This window comes from Passer domesticus, chromosome 21 (genome assembly GCF_036417665.1).
Source record: "Passer domesticus isolate bPasDom1 chromosome 21, bPasDom1.hap1, whole genome shotgun sequence".
NCBI classification, from domain to species: domain Eukaryota; kingdom Metazoa; phylum Chordata; class Aves; order Passeriformes; family Passeridae; genus Passer; species Passer domesticus.
Genome location: NC_087494.1, coordinates 3,973,746 through 3,991,038, shown reverse-complemented (window position 1 = coordinate 3,991,038; position 17,293 = coordinate 3,973,746). Strand labels below are relative to the sequence as shown.

The following is a 17,293-nucleotide window of genomic DNA, read 5'->3' as shown; positions in this document are numbered from 1 at the left end:
TGGATTTTTCTTTAGTAGTATAGTTTAGTATAGTATTAGTATAGTATGTAGTGTAATATAATATAGCTTAATATATACTATAATATAGTATAACTTAATTTGTTCAATTGCTTTGAACAAAGCAATTGTTCAGCCTTCTGAATCCTGGAGTCATTACACATTATTCCTGTGGCTGGGGGTCATCCTGCATTGATACAGTCCTGGTTGCTGAAAGAGGTGGGATGAGGAGAGGGGTCTGAGCATTCCCACTCCACACATCTGCCCTGCCAGCCTTGGCAGGGCTTTACCCCACTGAAATTCAGTTGAATCCACTGAAAAATATGAATTTTAGTGAAAAATGTAAATTTTAGTGAAAAAAATGTAAATTTTAGTGAAAAACGGGGATAGGATAGGGCTTTACTTCCTGGGTAAGGCAAGGAATGGGGTAGGGCTTGATTTCCTGGGAGCCCAGTGTGGGTGCAGGGCACCAAAATGTCTGTGGTGCTCCTGAGTGCTTTTGTAAGAAAGGGGCTTTGTAGCAGGGCTCCAGGGAACCCATGGGCTCCTGGAATATCCCCAGTCCTGTCCCCTATGAGGAGGAGAGGGCTCTGTAGGTGCTTACCAACAGGGTCTGGGGTGTATCCGTCTGCATTGAGAGGGCCCAGGTTTCTCTGGAAAAGAAATGAGGAGAAAGTGGATAAAGGAGAAATTGTTTCAGTTGCAAATGGAGGGGAAAGGGACAGGGAAACTGCGCCCCAACACAGCCCCAGCTGGTGATCCCTCTGAGGTGGGCTGAGACTGGAGTGGTCTGGAGGCAACATTCCTGTTCCTGTACCTGCCAGAGCTGGGAAGAGCTTGGGGAATTTGATAATGCCCAAGGAAGACAAAATCTCCAGTCTGAGCAGGGCATGTTCAGTGCAGCGGGATTGTTGTGGCAGCCAGGAAGGGGTTTGGGCCCTGATGTGTGGGATAAATCCTGAGAGAGAGCAGATCCTTTTTCCCAGAGGAATTCTGGGGTTTGTTCTGTGGATCCCAGGCAGTTTTTGATGGCAGCACCACTGGATCCAGCACAGAGGGGACATCACTCAGCCTCACAATATCCTGAGCTGGAAGGGACCCCCAGGGATGCTCAGGGCAGCCCCTGTCCCTGCACAGCCACCCCAACACCCCCACCCTGAGCAGCCCTGGCAGCGCTGGCCAAACGCTCCTGGAGCTCTGGCAGCCTTGGGGCCGGGACCATTCCCTGGGCAGCCTGGGCAGTGCCAGCACCCTCGGGGGCAAGAACCTTGCCCTGAGCTCCATGCCAAGCCCTGGCACAGCTCCAGCCCTTCGTGGGCTCCTGGCCCTGGCCCAGAGCAGAGCTCAGCCCCTGCCCCTCTGCCTGCCCTGGGCAGGAGCTGCAGCCCCCAGGAGCCTCCCCTCAGTCTCCTGTGCTCCAGCTGAACGAGCCAAGGGCCCTCAGCCGCTCCTCAGAGCCTTCCCCAGCTCCGTGTCCCTCCTCTGGACACTCTCCAACAGCTGGGGAGCCTGGGCAGTGCCCAGCACCCTGGAGGCCACTGTGGGCTCTGAAAGCCCACTGAGGTGATGGCTGAGCCCCCAGGCCTCACTCAGCCCCCCTGGGATCCCCAAACCCGCTGCTTTCAGCCCAGCCCAGCACTCAGGGGCTTAGCAGGGACATTCCCCAGGGCAGGATGAGCACAAAGCCCTGGCTGGGGGCCAGTGGGAGCAGCAGGGCTGAGCATTCCCAGAATCCCAGCACGGCTTCCTCGCTGCTGCCTGGCCAGCAGGGCAGGGATGGAGGGCTCCCCAAGGACTGGCCCACATGTTGCAAGGAGCTCTGGATGAATGGAAACCCTTCTCAGCTCTACCAAGGGCTGTGCCCAGCTATTCCCCACCCCCACCCAAGCTGGAAAGGGAATAACATCCCAGCTGGGCTTAATAAAGTCCAGTGCAGTTCCTGAGCTTTTAGACAAAAGCAGGGTTTGAAGAGCAGGGTTTGATCAGCCAAGCTTGAAATGCAGCAATATTAAAACCACTGAGTTCCCAATGAAACAAAGCCTCCCCAAAACTTACACTCACGGAGGGGTGGGTGGGTGGAGCTGGTGCTGCAGAGGCTGCAAAACAAGAGAGAGGATTTGTTATTAGGAATTTGTTATCATGAATTTGTTATCAAGAGTCTGTTGTCAGCAGTTTGCCCCAAGCAGGGCCAGAGCATCGGTCCTTGAAGGACCCTGTGGGTCTGATCCCATCCCCTCCAACCCCCAAAGGAAAATTTCACCAGCTTTAGCCTAAAAACGTGTGGAAACGTGTCTGGATGTGGCTGTTATTCCCAGATTTTCTCAGGGAAAGTGCCAGCACTGGAGCACCCCATGGGTCCAGGGGCAGGGACTGGCTGAGCTGTGCCCCAGGACAGGGCAGGGTCTCAAGTGACATTTGTGACACATGGACCCAAAGTGGCCCCTGGTTTTGAGTGTTCAGAGAGCCAGCAGGGCCCAGCCTTGCAGGACAGGGATTTTCCTGCTGCCCCAACAGCAGGTCACACTCCAAATCCATCTGTCGGGCACCAAATCCATTTGGCCACTGACTCCCCCACTTTGGGCCACCTCAGGCTGACCTGGCAAGTGACAGTGCCACGGGACACTGACCCCATTTGCCAGAGGGTCACTGCCCCCACCAGGGCTAGGCACAGGAAGGGAAATTTGGGCTGGCACTGCTCCAACTGGCACCATTTGGTGTCAAACCAAGCAGGAGTGGCACTGAGAGGTGTCAGCTCACCTGGCATGTTGGGGTTGGGGCAGGCTTCCCTCAGGTAGAAAATCAGCCCGTCTGGTTTGAGTTTTAAGTACTCCACCAACTGGGAAAGGGATGGGAGGAAAAAAAGATTATTGTGAGGATTAAAAAAAAATATATAATATAATATAATATAATATAATATAATATAATATAATATAATATAATATAATATAATTCTATATATAATTTTATATATTATAATATAGAATATAGATAATATAGTATGTATTTATATTAATATTGTAATATATATTATAGATAATATATAAAATATATTATATCTTTATATTATTATATATTATATACAACAGGAATCTCATGTTATGATTATATTATATATTATATAATAATATATAATGCTCTATAATATATATTTAATTATATCTATTTTAAGATATTTTATTATATATTATTATATATAATAAAATATACATTATGTTATATTATATATATAAATAATATAATATATATTGTTAATATACTACTATTAGTACTATGAATTATTATTATTGTTGTTGTTATTGTTATTATCATCATCATCATCATCGTCATCATCATCATCATCATCTTTTGTGGCTTAGGGCAATGAATCCACTCAGATTTATGGCAGTCAGGCACCAGATTGTTTCTGTCCTTTGTGTGTACACTTAGGATGTCCCCGGGTGTGATTGCATCCCTGGATATCTGCCAGAGCTGGGAAGAGCTTGGGGAATTCGATAAGGCCCAAGGAAAGACAAAATCTCCAGTCTGAGCAGGGCATGGTGAGTGCAGCGGGATTGTTGTGCCAGCCAGGAAGGGGTTTGGGCCCTGCTGTGTGGGATAAATGCTGAGAGAAAGCAGATCCTTTTTTCCAGAGTTTGGGGTTTGTTCTGTGGATCCCAGGCAGTTTTGGGTGGCAGCACCACTGGATCCAGCACAGAGGGGACATCACTCAGCCTGGGGACAGCCAGCCCAGCCCAGGGACACCAGGCTTTCCCTTCCCTCCTGGCTGGCTCAGATTTCAGCTGCAATCAGGAGCCTGGCATGGCTCTGTCACCATAAAATGCCCCAAAATCTTTGTTTTCAATAAAATTCCAAGTGAAAACAGCCCTGGGATTTCAGAAAATTCAGCAGAAATGGGGTTGTTGTCCCTCAGACAGCCCTAGCCAGGAGGAAGCTCTGGCATCCACTCCCTGGATAATTTTAGTCAATGGTTTAACTCTTAAATGACTGGTTTTAATTAATTAATCCAAACTAATATAGGTATTAATTATAAATATTGGGTTTTTCTTCAATTACTCTCAGCCAACATAGAACAAGGTTGTCATGAGCTACTTTTGCAGGAGCACAGCTGGGGAAAATTACTGGAATTTTAAGTTTTGATAAACTAACTCTAATATACCCCAATGAACAAAGCCTGGGAGAGAAAGATGGATTGAGGTTGGACATCTGGAATGCAGAATTTATGGATCAGAAGGAAACTTTGGAGAAACAAGAAGAAAAAGAGACCAAAAAAGATTCAGTTTAAGCATTGGAGAGTCCCTACTATAGAAAAAAAATAAGAAAAAAATCTTTTTTAGTTTTAAAAATATTAAAATATTATCTACTTAGCAGAAAAAGGGAAATTAATACCCAATAATGGAGAGAATATTAATTAATAAAAGAGAATTAGCATAGAATAATGGAATAGTCTGAGTTGGAAGGGACCCCTGAGGATCAATAGTGATGATTATTAATTATTAAGTGATGGGGATCAAACCACAACCGTGGTGTTATGTTGTTTAGAACCAATGAACATTCATTTATTTATCTGTATAAATAAGTATAATTTTTTAAAAATCATAAAAATATATTTTGTGTAATAGAAATATATTTATAAATAGAAATAAAAATTATATTAAGAAATAAAAATAAACATAATAACTATATAAAATATACATCTATTATATGTAAATATAAATAAATATTCTTGTTTTATATAATTTTATATAAATATAAATGCTCAATCAAGTAACAACATTTTGGATCAGGGTCTGTGTGGAGGCCAGAATTTTGTCAGCCACGCACACAAACCCTGGCCAGGAATAAAATAATTCCTGACTCTCTGACACTAAAAACATGGCATTAGAGAGGTTTATTTATCCTGATGATTTTGAGGGACTTGGTAATGCTTCAAAGCAAGGAAAAGATGCCTCAATTTCTTGGTACCTGCCAGAGTGTGTCGAATTTGGTGCCCTCAGGAATGGAATATTTCCCAGATTTATCGTGATCCACCCGGTAGTGATACACAGTCTTGCCATAGACCAGGGACAGGGCGTAGGCACGGTTCTCCTTCTTTTCTCTCAGCCTGGCAGGAAGGAAAATGAGGAAAATTATTAAAAGCAGCCCTTGGTTTTACTCTGAGGATTGTCAGTGGTGAGTGGGCACATGTAAATGGAGAGGTGTCCCTGCATCCCTGCATAAAATTATATATATTATATATAAAAGTGTACATATATATCAATATAATATTATATATTATATATTTATAATATTATATATTATATATTACATATTATATATTATATATTACATATTATATATTATATATTATATATTATATATTATATATTATATATTATATATTATATTATAGTATTATGTATAATAGGATACATAATGTATAATGCATATAATGTATATAATATATATAATATATATTATATATAATATCTATAATATATTATATGTTATATATAATATATATTAATATTATATATTGTAGATATTATCTATATAATATATAATGTATATTATATATTATATTATACATTATACAATATATATTATATATTCTATATAATTGTATATATTCCAGTCTAAAATAAAATGCAAGAGGATGTCTGGAGCTATTTTTAAGTTTAAATAACAGACCTGATCCAGTACCTGCTACTTCAGGCAAAAAACCCATCCATTAAGGCAAAAACCCCCACAGAGGCCAAAACTCCACTCCAAAGATTAAGGCAGACCTCACCAAAAGCCTAAAGCTGGGTTCATTGGAATTGTCACCCTCCCACCATCCTCTGCAGAGGATGAGGAGGGACCCTCCACCTCCAGTTTTTTGCCCCTCTCATAGAACCAGAGAATCTCAGCATCATTCTGGTTTGAAAAGACTTTAAAGGTCACCCAGTTCTAATTCCTGCCACTGTCCCAGGCTGCTCCCAGCCCTGCCCAGCCTGGCCTTGGGCACTGCCAGGGATCCAGGGGCAGCCACAGCTGCTCTGGGCACCCCAAGCCAGGGCCTGCCCACCCTCACAGGGAACAATTCCTGCCCAATCTCCCATCTAAACCAACTCTTAGTTTCAAACCATTCCCCCTTGTCCTATCATTCCAGCTCCTGATGAACTGTTTTCCAGCTAATTCTTTCCTTCCCCAACTCATCCAGGAGAGAATTAAATTATTTTAATTTAAAATAATTCATCTCACCTGGGCAGAGATGCAGAGAAAAACTTTCTCCTGTGTTTTCTGGGCCTTACATTGCCAGCCTGTCAGTGTTTAATATCTTCCCCTGCTGAACCCTCTATCCCTCATCATCCTGTGCAGCAGCAACCAAACTTTATAGACATACTGAAATATGAGAAAGAAATAAAACTCCAGATTGGCTCTTCATGTCAGGGCAGATGTTGGAGCCCTGGCTGCTGAGAATTTCAGACTTTCTGTGCTGCCAGGCACTGACCCCCAAGAGAACACTGCATTGACCTGAGGCCATGGAGAAGCTTCCAAAATGGAATGATAGAACTGGGATTGTGGGTGTGGAGTTTGAATAGAAGTGTGTAATCACAGGGTGGAAAACTTAGAGTTTAAGGTTTTAGACCATAGTAATATATATAAAGTAAGATGAAGGTTTAAAGCAGAAGCTAATCCTTCTTCACCTTCTTCATGAGTTTGATGTAGTATTATTTAATTAAATAAAAAGTCCACATTACAAGTCATGAGTAGTTAGTTATTGGGTTAAAATTAAAAATAATTTAAGTGTCATTTCTTAATTGGACAGTTTATCCTTAAAAGGCCTTGTAGAGAGATAGATACAGCTCTATTTTAAGCTTGTTAAGTACTATAAAACTCAGTTTATGAAATTATAATATAAATAAGAACTAATAAACATCTAAGTCTGACTAAAAAATACTTTCTCACACACATAACCCCTACTTAACAGAGGGAAAACCCCCAAAGAATCCACACAGTGGTGCCCCGTATGAGGAAGAAGAGATTTGGGGCTCAGCCCACCTTTGAAATATCTGTAACCACTCTGACAAAATTCAGCTACACCTCCTCTGTCACGTGAAACCAGTAACAGCAGGGCAGTGGGGGTGGGAAATGGTCAAAAATCCAGGGATGCCAGGATGGTGCAGGGGTTGGATACTCACAGGAATTTCCCATCAGGCTGTGCCCCCGAGTAGAGCCTCCGTTCCGCCTCCTCCCGGCTGATATTGCCGTGGTACCAGGGCATCCTCTCATGGGCTGTGGTGGCCACGAGCTTCTCCACCTGGGGAGCCTGGCTGATGATGGCCTGTTCCAGGGCATCCCCCTGGGAAAGAGCAGGAAAAGAGACCTCCTGCCATCCTGCTGCTCTGCTGATGGCTTCAGCACAGCTCAGTGGGGACACATGACACAGGAAACTTGAAAAGTCTCGTGATTAACTGAGACCCAAGAGCAGCTGAATTCTGTTCTGCTGCAGAGCAGAATTCCTGGTTTATCTCAACTGACTGAATACTTTAAACCAAGCTAAGCCCTTTGACTTTGGTGAGGGAAGAGAGAAGGCACCACGTTTATGTGGGGAATCTTAATGCTGGGCTTGTGGGGTGTCATTCAGCCTCGTGTTCCTGGTTGGTAGCAAGTTGTATCAGTGTCCTGGTAGCCCAAAGGGCCACTCTGTCCTGGGGACACCAGGCCCAGGGAGGGACTGTCCCACTCTGCCTTTCACTGGGGCAGCCTCACCTCCAGGGCTGGGGGCACTTTGGGCACCACGAGATCAGAAGGATCCAAAGCTGTTGGAGAGTGCCCAGAGGAGGGACACGGAGCTGGGGAAGGCTCTGAGGAGCGGCTGAGGGCCCTTGGCTCGTTCAGCTGGAGCACAGGAGACTGAGGGGAGGCTCCTGGGGGCTGCAGCTCCTGCCCAGGGCAGGCAGAGGGGCAGGGGCTGAGCTCTGCTCTGGGCCAGGGCCAGGAGCCCACCAAGGGCTGGAGCTGTGCCAGGGCTTGGCATGGAGCTCAGGGCAAGGTTCTTGGCCCCGAGGGTGCTGGCACTGGCCAGGCTGCCCAGGGAATGGTCCCGGCCCCAAGGCTGCCAGAGCTGCAGGAGCGTTTGGCCAGCGCTGCCAGGGCTGCTCAGGGTGGGGGTGTTGGGGTGGCTGTGCAGGGACAGGGGCTGCCCTGAGCATCCCTGGGCGTCCCTCCAAGCTCTGGATATTCCATCACTCCATGATTTTCTTGACAGCACAACCTTTCTGGTGCCCCTGTCCTCCTGGCTGCCCACCACCCACAGGCACTAGGACTTGGCAAGGTCGGTGCAGTCTGGCAGCTATGAGGGAGGCATTGAGTTCCTCTCACGCCGGGGTTAAACCGTTACTGTTCCTTTGCCAGGAGGTGGCGATGTCCTTTGTCCTATCTGCAGGTGGCTACCTATCTGTGCTGGAGAAAATCTTACAGAATCCCTGGTTCTGGGAGAGAATTCTGCTAGAAAGTACCTCATTTTAGCAGAGAACACCTCAATCAGCTATAGAAACCTTACTGAACACCTCATTCATCCTATAAAATACCTCATTCTGTCAAACACATTTGGTGTAAATAGGCCAAATTTAGAAAGCTTCTGTAGAAAGGCTCCATAAGGACACTGCCTGAGTCATACTTCTCTGAGGACTTAAAAGAAAATATAAAATCCCAGAATTATTTAGGTTGGAAAAGACCTCCAAGGTCATCGAGGCCAAGCTGTGCCCCATCCCCAGTTTGTCCCCAGCCCAGAGCACTGTGCCACGTCCAGGCCTTCCTTGGACACCTGCAGGGATGGGGACCCCAAACCTCCCTGGGCAGCCCCTGCCAAGGAAACAACAAAATGACCCCTGGAAGTGTATGAGGAGCCAAGGTGGCAGCAGACAGAAAGAAATGGCTGCCAGTGGGACCATTTAGAGTTTTGATTTATGCATATATTGCAGATATTCCAGTTTGCAATAAAATGCAGGAACATGTTTGTAGCTATTTTTAAGTTTAAATAACGCAGAGACCTGATCCAGTGCCCCCTGTCTTGGTCTCATGGGTAAAAGTTTCACTGAAAAAAACAACCCTCCAGAGAGGCAAAAATTCCACTCCAAAGAGTGAAAAGACCAGAGCAAAAGTCTAAGTCTGGTTTCATTTAATCTCCAGCACAATGTTTGGAGGCACAAGCACCTCACATATGGAGAGATGTGCCCAGAAATCACAGAATATTCTGAGTTGGAAGGGACCCACAAGGATCATCAAGTCCAATTATTAAGTAAATGGACCCATATGGGTATGGAACCCAAAACCTTGGCATTATTAGCACCATGCTCTGACCAACTGAGCCAATCCCAGGACTGGGATGGAGAATCTGCTGCCAGCAGCGCCAGGGACACATCCATGGCATGGGGGTCATGTCTTTATGTGCCTCTGGAGCTCTGTGGTTGGGTTTTGGGATGGGTTTGTTTAGTTCTGGGATGGGTTTGTTGGGGGTTGGGATGGGTTTGTTGGGGGTTGGGATGGGTTTGTTTAGTTCTGGGATGGGTTTGTTGGGGGTTGGGATGGGTTTGTTTTTTTCTGGGATGAGTCATTGGGTCTTTGGATGAGTTGGTTTCGTTCTGGGATGGGTTTGTTGGGGTTTGGGATGGGTTTGTTGGGGTTTGGGATGGGTGGTTGACTTTTGGGATGGGTTGTTGGCTTTTGGGATGGGTTGTTGGCTTTTGGGATCAGAGCTCTGGTCTAAGGCAGGGAGCATTCTATGGGCTGCAGAGGAGAAGGACATTTTGGGGGAAGGCCTGCAAAGTGAGCTCCAGCTGTTCCAAGGACGGGTCTGAAGGCTTGGGAAGATGTTTAGACCAGTGTGTGAAGAAGAAACTGGAAAAGAGAAGGATTCAAACCTCTCACAGAGCCAGCACACTCCAAGGAGAGGAACCTTACTCTGCTGTGCTGCAGGTGGGACACAACAGCACCACAGGGATCACTGCTTCCCACCCTGTTGGAACCCTGACTGCTGAGAATTTCAGACTTTCTGTGCTGACAGGCACTGACCCCCAAGAGAACACTGCATTTGACCTGAGGCTGTGGAGAAGGCTTCCAAAATGGAATGATAGAACTGGGATTGTGGGTGTGGAGTTTGAACAGAAGTGTGTGATAGCACAGGGGGGAAAACTTAGAGTTTGAGGTTTTAGAATCTAGTAATATATATAAACCAAGATGGAGGTTGAAGGTGGAGGTCCTTCTTCTCCACCTTCTTCTCCATGGGTTTGGGTGGTTTTGTGTAATTGGATAAAAAAGTTCACATTGCGGGCCATGGGTGATTGGTTATTGGGTTAGAAGAAAAAATAATTTAGGTGTCATTTCTTAATTGGATGGTTTATCCTTAAAAGGCCTTGTAGAGAGAGATGGACTTCCATTTTTTGGTTTGTTAGAGTGAAGTGCTGTAGAACTCAGGGTTTGTGAGACTGTAACATAGATAAGACCTAATAAACATCTGAGTCCCAACAAGAAATACCATCTTGCGGAATTAATTCTGACCCTGGCCAAAAAAAAAGAGAAGGAAAAAAAAGGAAAGCAAAAAAAAAAAAAAGAATCCATCCCACCCCACCCCTGGAAAGCTCCAGTACCTCCAATTTCCAGGTCTGCCGCACATATTCTCGCACCATGTTGTCCCTCATGCTGTCGAAGACACCGGGCTGGGGCTCCACCCCGCTGGGGCGGTTGCAGGGCTTGCGCAGGGGGCAGCAGAGCCCGTCGGCATCCTTGGAGTAGAACTCGCAGAGCTCCTCGGGGCCGCAGTGCGCCTTGCCCCCCAGGATGGCGTAGGTGCCGTTGAGCTGGCGCTCGATGGGGTAGTGGTAGAACTGCAGGTCGCACACCATGGACAGCACGTAGCCGCCCAGGCTGCGCAGGCACTGCCGCAGCAGGAACAGCCCGTCCGCCATCCCCGCCAGCTTCAGGTGCTCCTCGGCCTCCGAGCGCGCGATGCTGCCGTAGTAGAAGGGCAGGTGGGCGGCGGCGTCCGGCATCTCCCCCTCACTCGCCGCGATGGCTCACGCGCTGTGGAGGCTGGTGGGCCGACAGGGAAGAAGTTGACAGTGCTCCCCTGGAGGAAAAAACCCCTCAGGTTATAACCACCTTTGTTAGGGTGAGGAAAAGGCTTCTCCCAGCGTGCCTTGCTGTGAATGCAAATTCAATGTATCCCACTGGCCCTGCCCCCTCACTCCACCCCTGTGCACGCATCCCATTGGCCCTGGTGCTCTGTCCCACCCCTTGAGATTCCTATATAACCCCCTGCTTTTCCCTGCCTGAGTGGCTCTTGGTGACTGGATCCCTTTGGGACAGAGGCTCAGTAAAGGTTCTCCAGTTTTCCTTGGAACCCCACACAAAAACCCCATCTCTCCTTCTGTGTCGCCTGGATCCCAGAAGAGCTAGAATCACAGACATACCTGTGCCCCCAAGGTGTCTTTTTCGAGATGTTTCTTTGGGAACGTCACAGCCTTCTGAACAACACCCACAATGACAATGCACTGCTGGGGCCCCAGGAAAAATTCCCCAATTTTTCCTGGAAGGAAAAATTGGCCTCTGAAGCATCATTTTGCAAAATGGTTTAATTGGGGTTCAGACTTCCCTGTCTAGAGTTCTCCCACTGGCTCTCTGTGGCGTCGTTTCAAACTCAGAGCATCCCACATCCCTCTATTCTGCTCTTACTGGTGCTGGGAAGTACAAATAAAAATCCACCTCATCTTGACTTAAAGATCCCAAGCAAGAGAGAATCCACTCGATCTTGCTTTATAGATGCCAAGGAATAGCGAAACTAGCTGAACCTGATTTAAAGATCCCAAGCAAGAGAGAATGCCCCAAATCCTACAGTGAGTCCCTCCAGTCCTTGATTACCTTCACTATTTAAAATGTGCTTCTTAAATCCATCCTGACATTTTTAGCCTTGACTTCCTACCATTTTCTTTCCAACCCTGTTCACAATAAAAGGAAATTCTTTGGCCTCTCTGAATAAAAGAGCTTTGCCATGGAGATCTAGAAGGCCAGAACCTTAAATGCATTAAGATTAAAACACTAAGTGGGTATGAAACGTCTAAAACAACATTTAAATAAACAAATGCACCAAGCACAGCAAAAGGAGAGAAACCCAAGTGCTTCTGGGCAGACATCAACCATCAGTCAGCAGAAACAAGAAGAAACCTTCCTTGAATTGTTTTTTAAACAATCTGTGGAATTTTTCCCTACAATACCTGGCTCTGGCTGGTTCCTGATGCTCTGATCCCTTTGGCAGAGAGGGCCCTTCGTTGACCAAGTCCCTGCAGAGCCCTGGTGCCGAAGAGCTTTAGGGCTTGTCTCTGTACAGGGCTTGTATCTCTGTCTTGAATCACCTAAAATCCCACCCAGAGGGTGTTTGCTGTAATCAATGGAAACATTATCGTGACCAAAGGGTCTCATTTGTTCCCTGGAGCCTGAACTTCGGGGTTGCTCCTGCGCAGACAATGACCCCAATAAGATCAGAGAGATTTTCTCCGCCTGCGCCTCCTGCAAACATGTCACTCATGTAAGGAGCAAAGAAACACCAGATTTTGAGTCAGCACATTGGGTATTTGCCCTGATTCTTCCTAATTTCACTCTCCTGGACGTGGTGGGAGAAGTTTCTTCCCCATGGGCTGAGCCCACTGCTGTGGTCTCTGCTCCCAGGCAGTGGCCGGAGCTGTGCCTGGGCATGTGGTCAGCCCTGCCCTGCTCTGGCTCAGGCCAGCCTGGTTAATCCCTCCCTGCAGCACAGGGACCTCCTGCCATCCCCTGGCATCACTGGAGCTGGGAAGGGCTTGGATGGATTTCTGTGTTGGAAGGGCTCAGGAGGAGCCATTCTGCCCCATGCACCCTGCCCTGCTCAGCTCTCAGCAGCAAAGGCTTGCCAGAAGCTGGATTTATGGCAACCAGAGCTTCCTCAACCTATTTGTTGTCCCCATGAGGCTCTGAAATGGCCCTGATGAGAACAGGAAGGGAGAGCAGAGAGGAGGCGTCTCAGCTGAGGCAGGAAACCACAACAGGAAGCATCAGTGGTTCACAGCCAGGGTGAGGGACCAGCAGAAACCATCCCAGGCACAGCTCAAATCAGCCCAAATTTTGAAGGCCCTGTCACCAAATTCACCAAATGGGGCAAAGTGGGGTCTTGGCACAGCTGCCAGTCTGGAACATGGAGGTGAATGGAAACACCCTGAGGCTCAAACCCAAACTGGAGTTGGTGCTTGGGACCAAAGCAAAGCATCCTAATCCTGTGATACCTCCAGATATGAAATCCCAGACAGGTTCCCAGAGCTGGTTCCCCAGGTTCAGCTCCTGAGACCAGCTGGCTGCCTGCTCTGCCCAACCTCAGCCTGCTCCCAAGAGAGCAACTCCCAGGAAAATGGGCTGGAGGAGATGAGCAGTGAGGACTGCAGCTCTTGGGTTTAGCTGCAATCAGGTTCATGAGTCACGTTCATGAGGAACAGGAAATAATGAGTGGGCAGAGGGACGTTGATGGCCTCTTTTGTGAGCTGCTGCTTTGAACTGGGACAAACACCATGACATCTGCACCCAAACCTGCTGAATCCCTTCCCTGGAAAGTCCAGGAGCAGAACATCACAGCAAGTGGAGCACCTGTGTCAGTAGCTCAGCCAGGTGAAAGTGAGAGGTCAGAAGTTATTGATGACATGTGAGCCCTCACAGAATTTCCAGCTGCCCACACAGGGTGCTCTGTAATAAACAGGATGTTTTTCCTTTCCAAACACAGAGGTGGGAGTGAAGAAACCCTCACAGAGATAGGAGAGGGACCCAGGGCACAGAGGTTGGGTCAGGCAGTGCCACCCAAGCCTTGCTGCCACAGATTTCCTGGTAGGAAATTACTCTGCTGAGAAAAACCTTCCCAGTACTGAGACATGAGGAAAAGTCACCCCCTGAAGCCTGAGAGCAGATTTGAACAGGAAGATTTCTAATCCCTTTAAAGCTCTTAGTTTTAAATATTTGTCCTGGCTGGTTTTATTGCCCACACACCAGCTCAGGGTCTCCTCTAATTCCTCTTCCAAACTCTGTTCCTTGGCACCACCTCTGCATGGACATGAACAACCCTGAACAACCTCAACAAACCTGCACAAATCTCCTTCAACTTTGTTCTCCCACGCTGCCAAATGCAGCCAAAAATGAGAACCAATTTCATGGACCAACACCTGAAAGAACCTGTGCAAGGCACCCTCCACCATTATTAATTTCAATTAACAGGACCTCGTTTTTCCAGTTTCATCTGTGTCCCTGGGGCTGCAGGTGCTGGACATTCCCTTGGGTTTGGGTGGTCCCACAGGTTGTGTACAGAATCACAGAATCACTGGGGTGGAAGAGACTTTCAAGATCATCGAGTCCAGCCCAGCCCCAACCCCTCAACTCAACCCTGGCACCCAGTGCCACATCCAGGCTTTGTTAAACACCCCCAGGGATGGGGACTGCACCACCTCCCCGGGCAGCCATTCCAGACCTTTATCACCCTTTCTGGAAAACACTTTTTCCTGATATCCAACCTGAATTTCCCTTGGTGCAGCTGGGGGCTGTGTGCTCTGGTTGTGTCAGTGCTGCCTGGAGAAAGAGCCCAGCCCCAGCTGAGCACAGGCACCTTCCAGGAGCTGTGCAGAGTGATGAGGGCACCCCTGAGTCTCCTTTTCTCCAGGCAGGGCTGGAAGCCCAGGGCTCCTCTGGTGATGGCCACATTGGCAAGTTGGTGTGATGACGTGAAGATGCACCCAAAAAAAACCACCTCCCACGTGAAATCAGTCGGGTCTGTGCCCCACAACACAGGAAAAGCAGGCAGGAAGCCCTGGAGATGTCACTCAATCAGATCTATTTATAGCTGGCCACTCATTTTTACTCAGATCAGACAAGAACCAGCAGGAACTGGTTTGATTTTATAATTTCCCAGAACAGCACTTGATGCAAATCCAGACCAGTTCCTGAGAGCAGGGGTTGTACTGGTGAAACTGGAGGCAGCACTGGAATGTTCAGCATCCTGTTAGGACCATGTTTTCTGTCTCCTGTCCTGGCAGCAATAATCCCACACACCACAAATAATCTCTGATAACACAGCCACAATAAGGTGGTTGAGAGAGTCTGGGGGGGAGCAGGGACCTGTCTGGAGGGGAGCAGGTGGGGAAGGGCTGAAGGGTGGGAATTGTGATGGGAACCTGCCTGGAGAGGTAAAAAGGGAGATCTGGGGGCTTCTGTCCTTTGGGGATGGTTTGTGTTGCCAGTGTGGGGTGATTTTAACAATTCCCTAAATGGAGTTTAACTGGGGAGGGCAACTCAAAGGAAAATGTGCCTGGGGATCGTTGAGAGGGAAATTCAGCCTGGGATGGGGCCTGGGGGCTCTGCACTGCTCCAGGGGCTCCTTCTGCTGCCCTCAGGGCTGGGGTATCCTGTGGAGAGGCTCCAGGGTGGGTTCTGATGGGCACAGGGATGGATCAGGTTTGGGATTGCTCCAAAGTGGGATTCTGATGGACAGAGGGACAGCCCAGGTTTGGGATTGCTCCAAGGTCATTCCTGATGGACAGGGGACAGCCCAGGTTTGGGATTGCTCCAAGGTCATTCCTGATGGACAGGGGACAGCCCAGGTTTGGGATTGCTCCAAGGTCATTCCTGATGGACAAGGGATGGAGCAGTTTTGGGACTGCCCATCTGGCAGCAGCACCACAAGTGGAGGCACAGGGTGGGTGTGGGGCACCAGCTCTGCCCTGATCCCCCCCAGCCTCTGCTGCCTCCTTGTCCCCTCCTGATGCCAAATGGCCACAAAGCTGCTTCTGGTGGTGCCTTGCCTGGACCCACCTGCATTTAATGCACATTTAATGCCAGAATAAATGCACTTTGTGCTGTTTGCTGCAGAGGTGATGGGCATGACCAGGGACCTCCTGCTTGTCCCCATCCCTTCCCTGCATTTCATTCTCTTGTTTCTGACTTGTGGTTGAAAATAAGAAAAAGGCTGGAAAACACCTGCAGTGTCCAAGTTGCTTTTGCAGATCATTCATCCCAGGACTGGCTGGGACTGTGCAAGAGGAGGAACTGAGGAGCTGATTCCTGGAGGATTCCTGGGGTTGGGGGTTTTTCTAATCTTAAATATTTTAATCTTTAAAAAATGAGATTTTTTTTTTAATCTTAAACAGAAAACTTGCAATAATTTTGATTTACTTGCAATAACTTTGATTCAATGCAATGTTCCTTAGTTCAAAGAAAAAAACCTGAAAAACTTCACTTTGCCTTGACCTGGCTGCATTCTTCTAATTACTAATGTTTAATTATTTAAGCACTCCATGGCAGCTCTTCCCAACATTTAGGAGCACTCAGATTCCTGGCTGGAGCTGCTGTTCTGCCCTCCCTGCTGGCTGCTAATTAAAGCCAAAGCTGCTCGGCTCTTGATTAACACTTGAGCTGTGTGGGAGTTTGTGAGAGCCTGTCTGTGTTTGTGCTCACAAACACGGGCTGTGTGCAGATAACGATCTGCTCCCCTGCTCAGGGAGCTCACTGACTCACAGCTGCCTGAAATGGGTGAGTTTACAGTAAATCTGCAGGAAAATCTCCCTGATTCCCACCAAGGACCTGGTCTGGCCTTGAACAAGCTGGGTCCTCATTGCCCCAGCGCTGCCTGATGCAGAAATGCTCCAGAAAAAATCACCAAGGGTGGAAAAGACCTCCAAGGCCAAGTCCAACCTTTGACCCAACACCTAAACCCCAGCACTGAGTGCCATGTCCAGTTGTTTCTTGAACACCCCCAAGGTGTTTCACTGCTTCCCAGGGCAGCCCATTGCAGTGCTTGACTCCTTTTCCATGAAGAAATCCTCCCTGATATCCTCCTCCCGCTCTGGGGTGAAATGTGGGAGCCATTTGGCTCCAGGGACAATCCCAGTCCTTTTCAGAGGGAAAAATAGTGAATTCCACAACACTGGCAAGGCCCGTGGAGGGACCTGGCAGTGTGGGAAGGCTCCTGGCAGTGGCAGGCAAAACCTGGTCCTGGGGAGCTCGGTGTCCCTCTACCCCCTCCTAAATCCTTTTTCAGACACCTCATGTCCCTCTACCTCCTTCTAGATCCTTTCCAGACACCTCATGCCACCCCACCCCAGTGTTAGTGGAGCTCCAGAAGAGAGGGGATGGTTCTGTTCGAGTGTTTGTGAGTCTCAGAGAAAAGAAGACTCAGGGGGCACCTTCTCCCTTCTCCCTTCTCCTTCTCCCTTCTCCCTTCTCCCTCTCCCTTCTCCCTTCTCCCTTCTCCCGACAGGAGGGTGCACCTGGGTGG

The 17,293-nt window shown here is 47.9% G+C and overlaps 1 protein-coding gene across 3 annotated transcripts in view; it reads right to left on the bottom strand.

The window, feature by feature from the left end:
* Positions 1–17,293, bottom strand: part of LOC135284806 (tyrosine-protein kinase ZAP-70) — a 35,469-nt gene that overhangs the window by 6,176 nt on the left and 12,000 nt on the right. The window contains exons 2-7 of one of the 3 annotated variants that reach the window (XM_064396539.1): positions 10,608–11,086; positions 7,158–7,318; positions 4,960–5,098; positions 2,755–2,833; positions 2,053–2,093; positions 602–650 (exon numbers count right to left, since the gene is read on the bottom strand). In XM_064396539.1, coding sequence (XP_064252609.1) covers positions 602–650; positions 2,053–2,093; positions 2,755–2,833; positions 4,960–5,098; positions 7,158–7,318; positions 10,608–11,009 — 871 coding nt within the window. In that variant the 5' untranslated portion in view covers positions 11,010–11,086. Of the gene's footprint in view, positions 1–601; positions 651–2,052; positions 2,094–2,754; positions 2,834–4,959; positions 5,099–6,216; positions 6,464–7,157; positions 7,319–10,607; positions 11,087–17,293 lie in introns of those variants that run through there. The other 2 variants (XM_064396537.1, XM_064396538.1) reach the window with 2 other exon arrangements.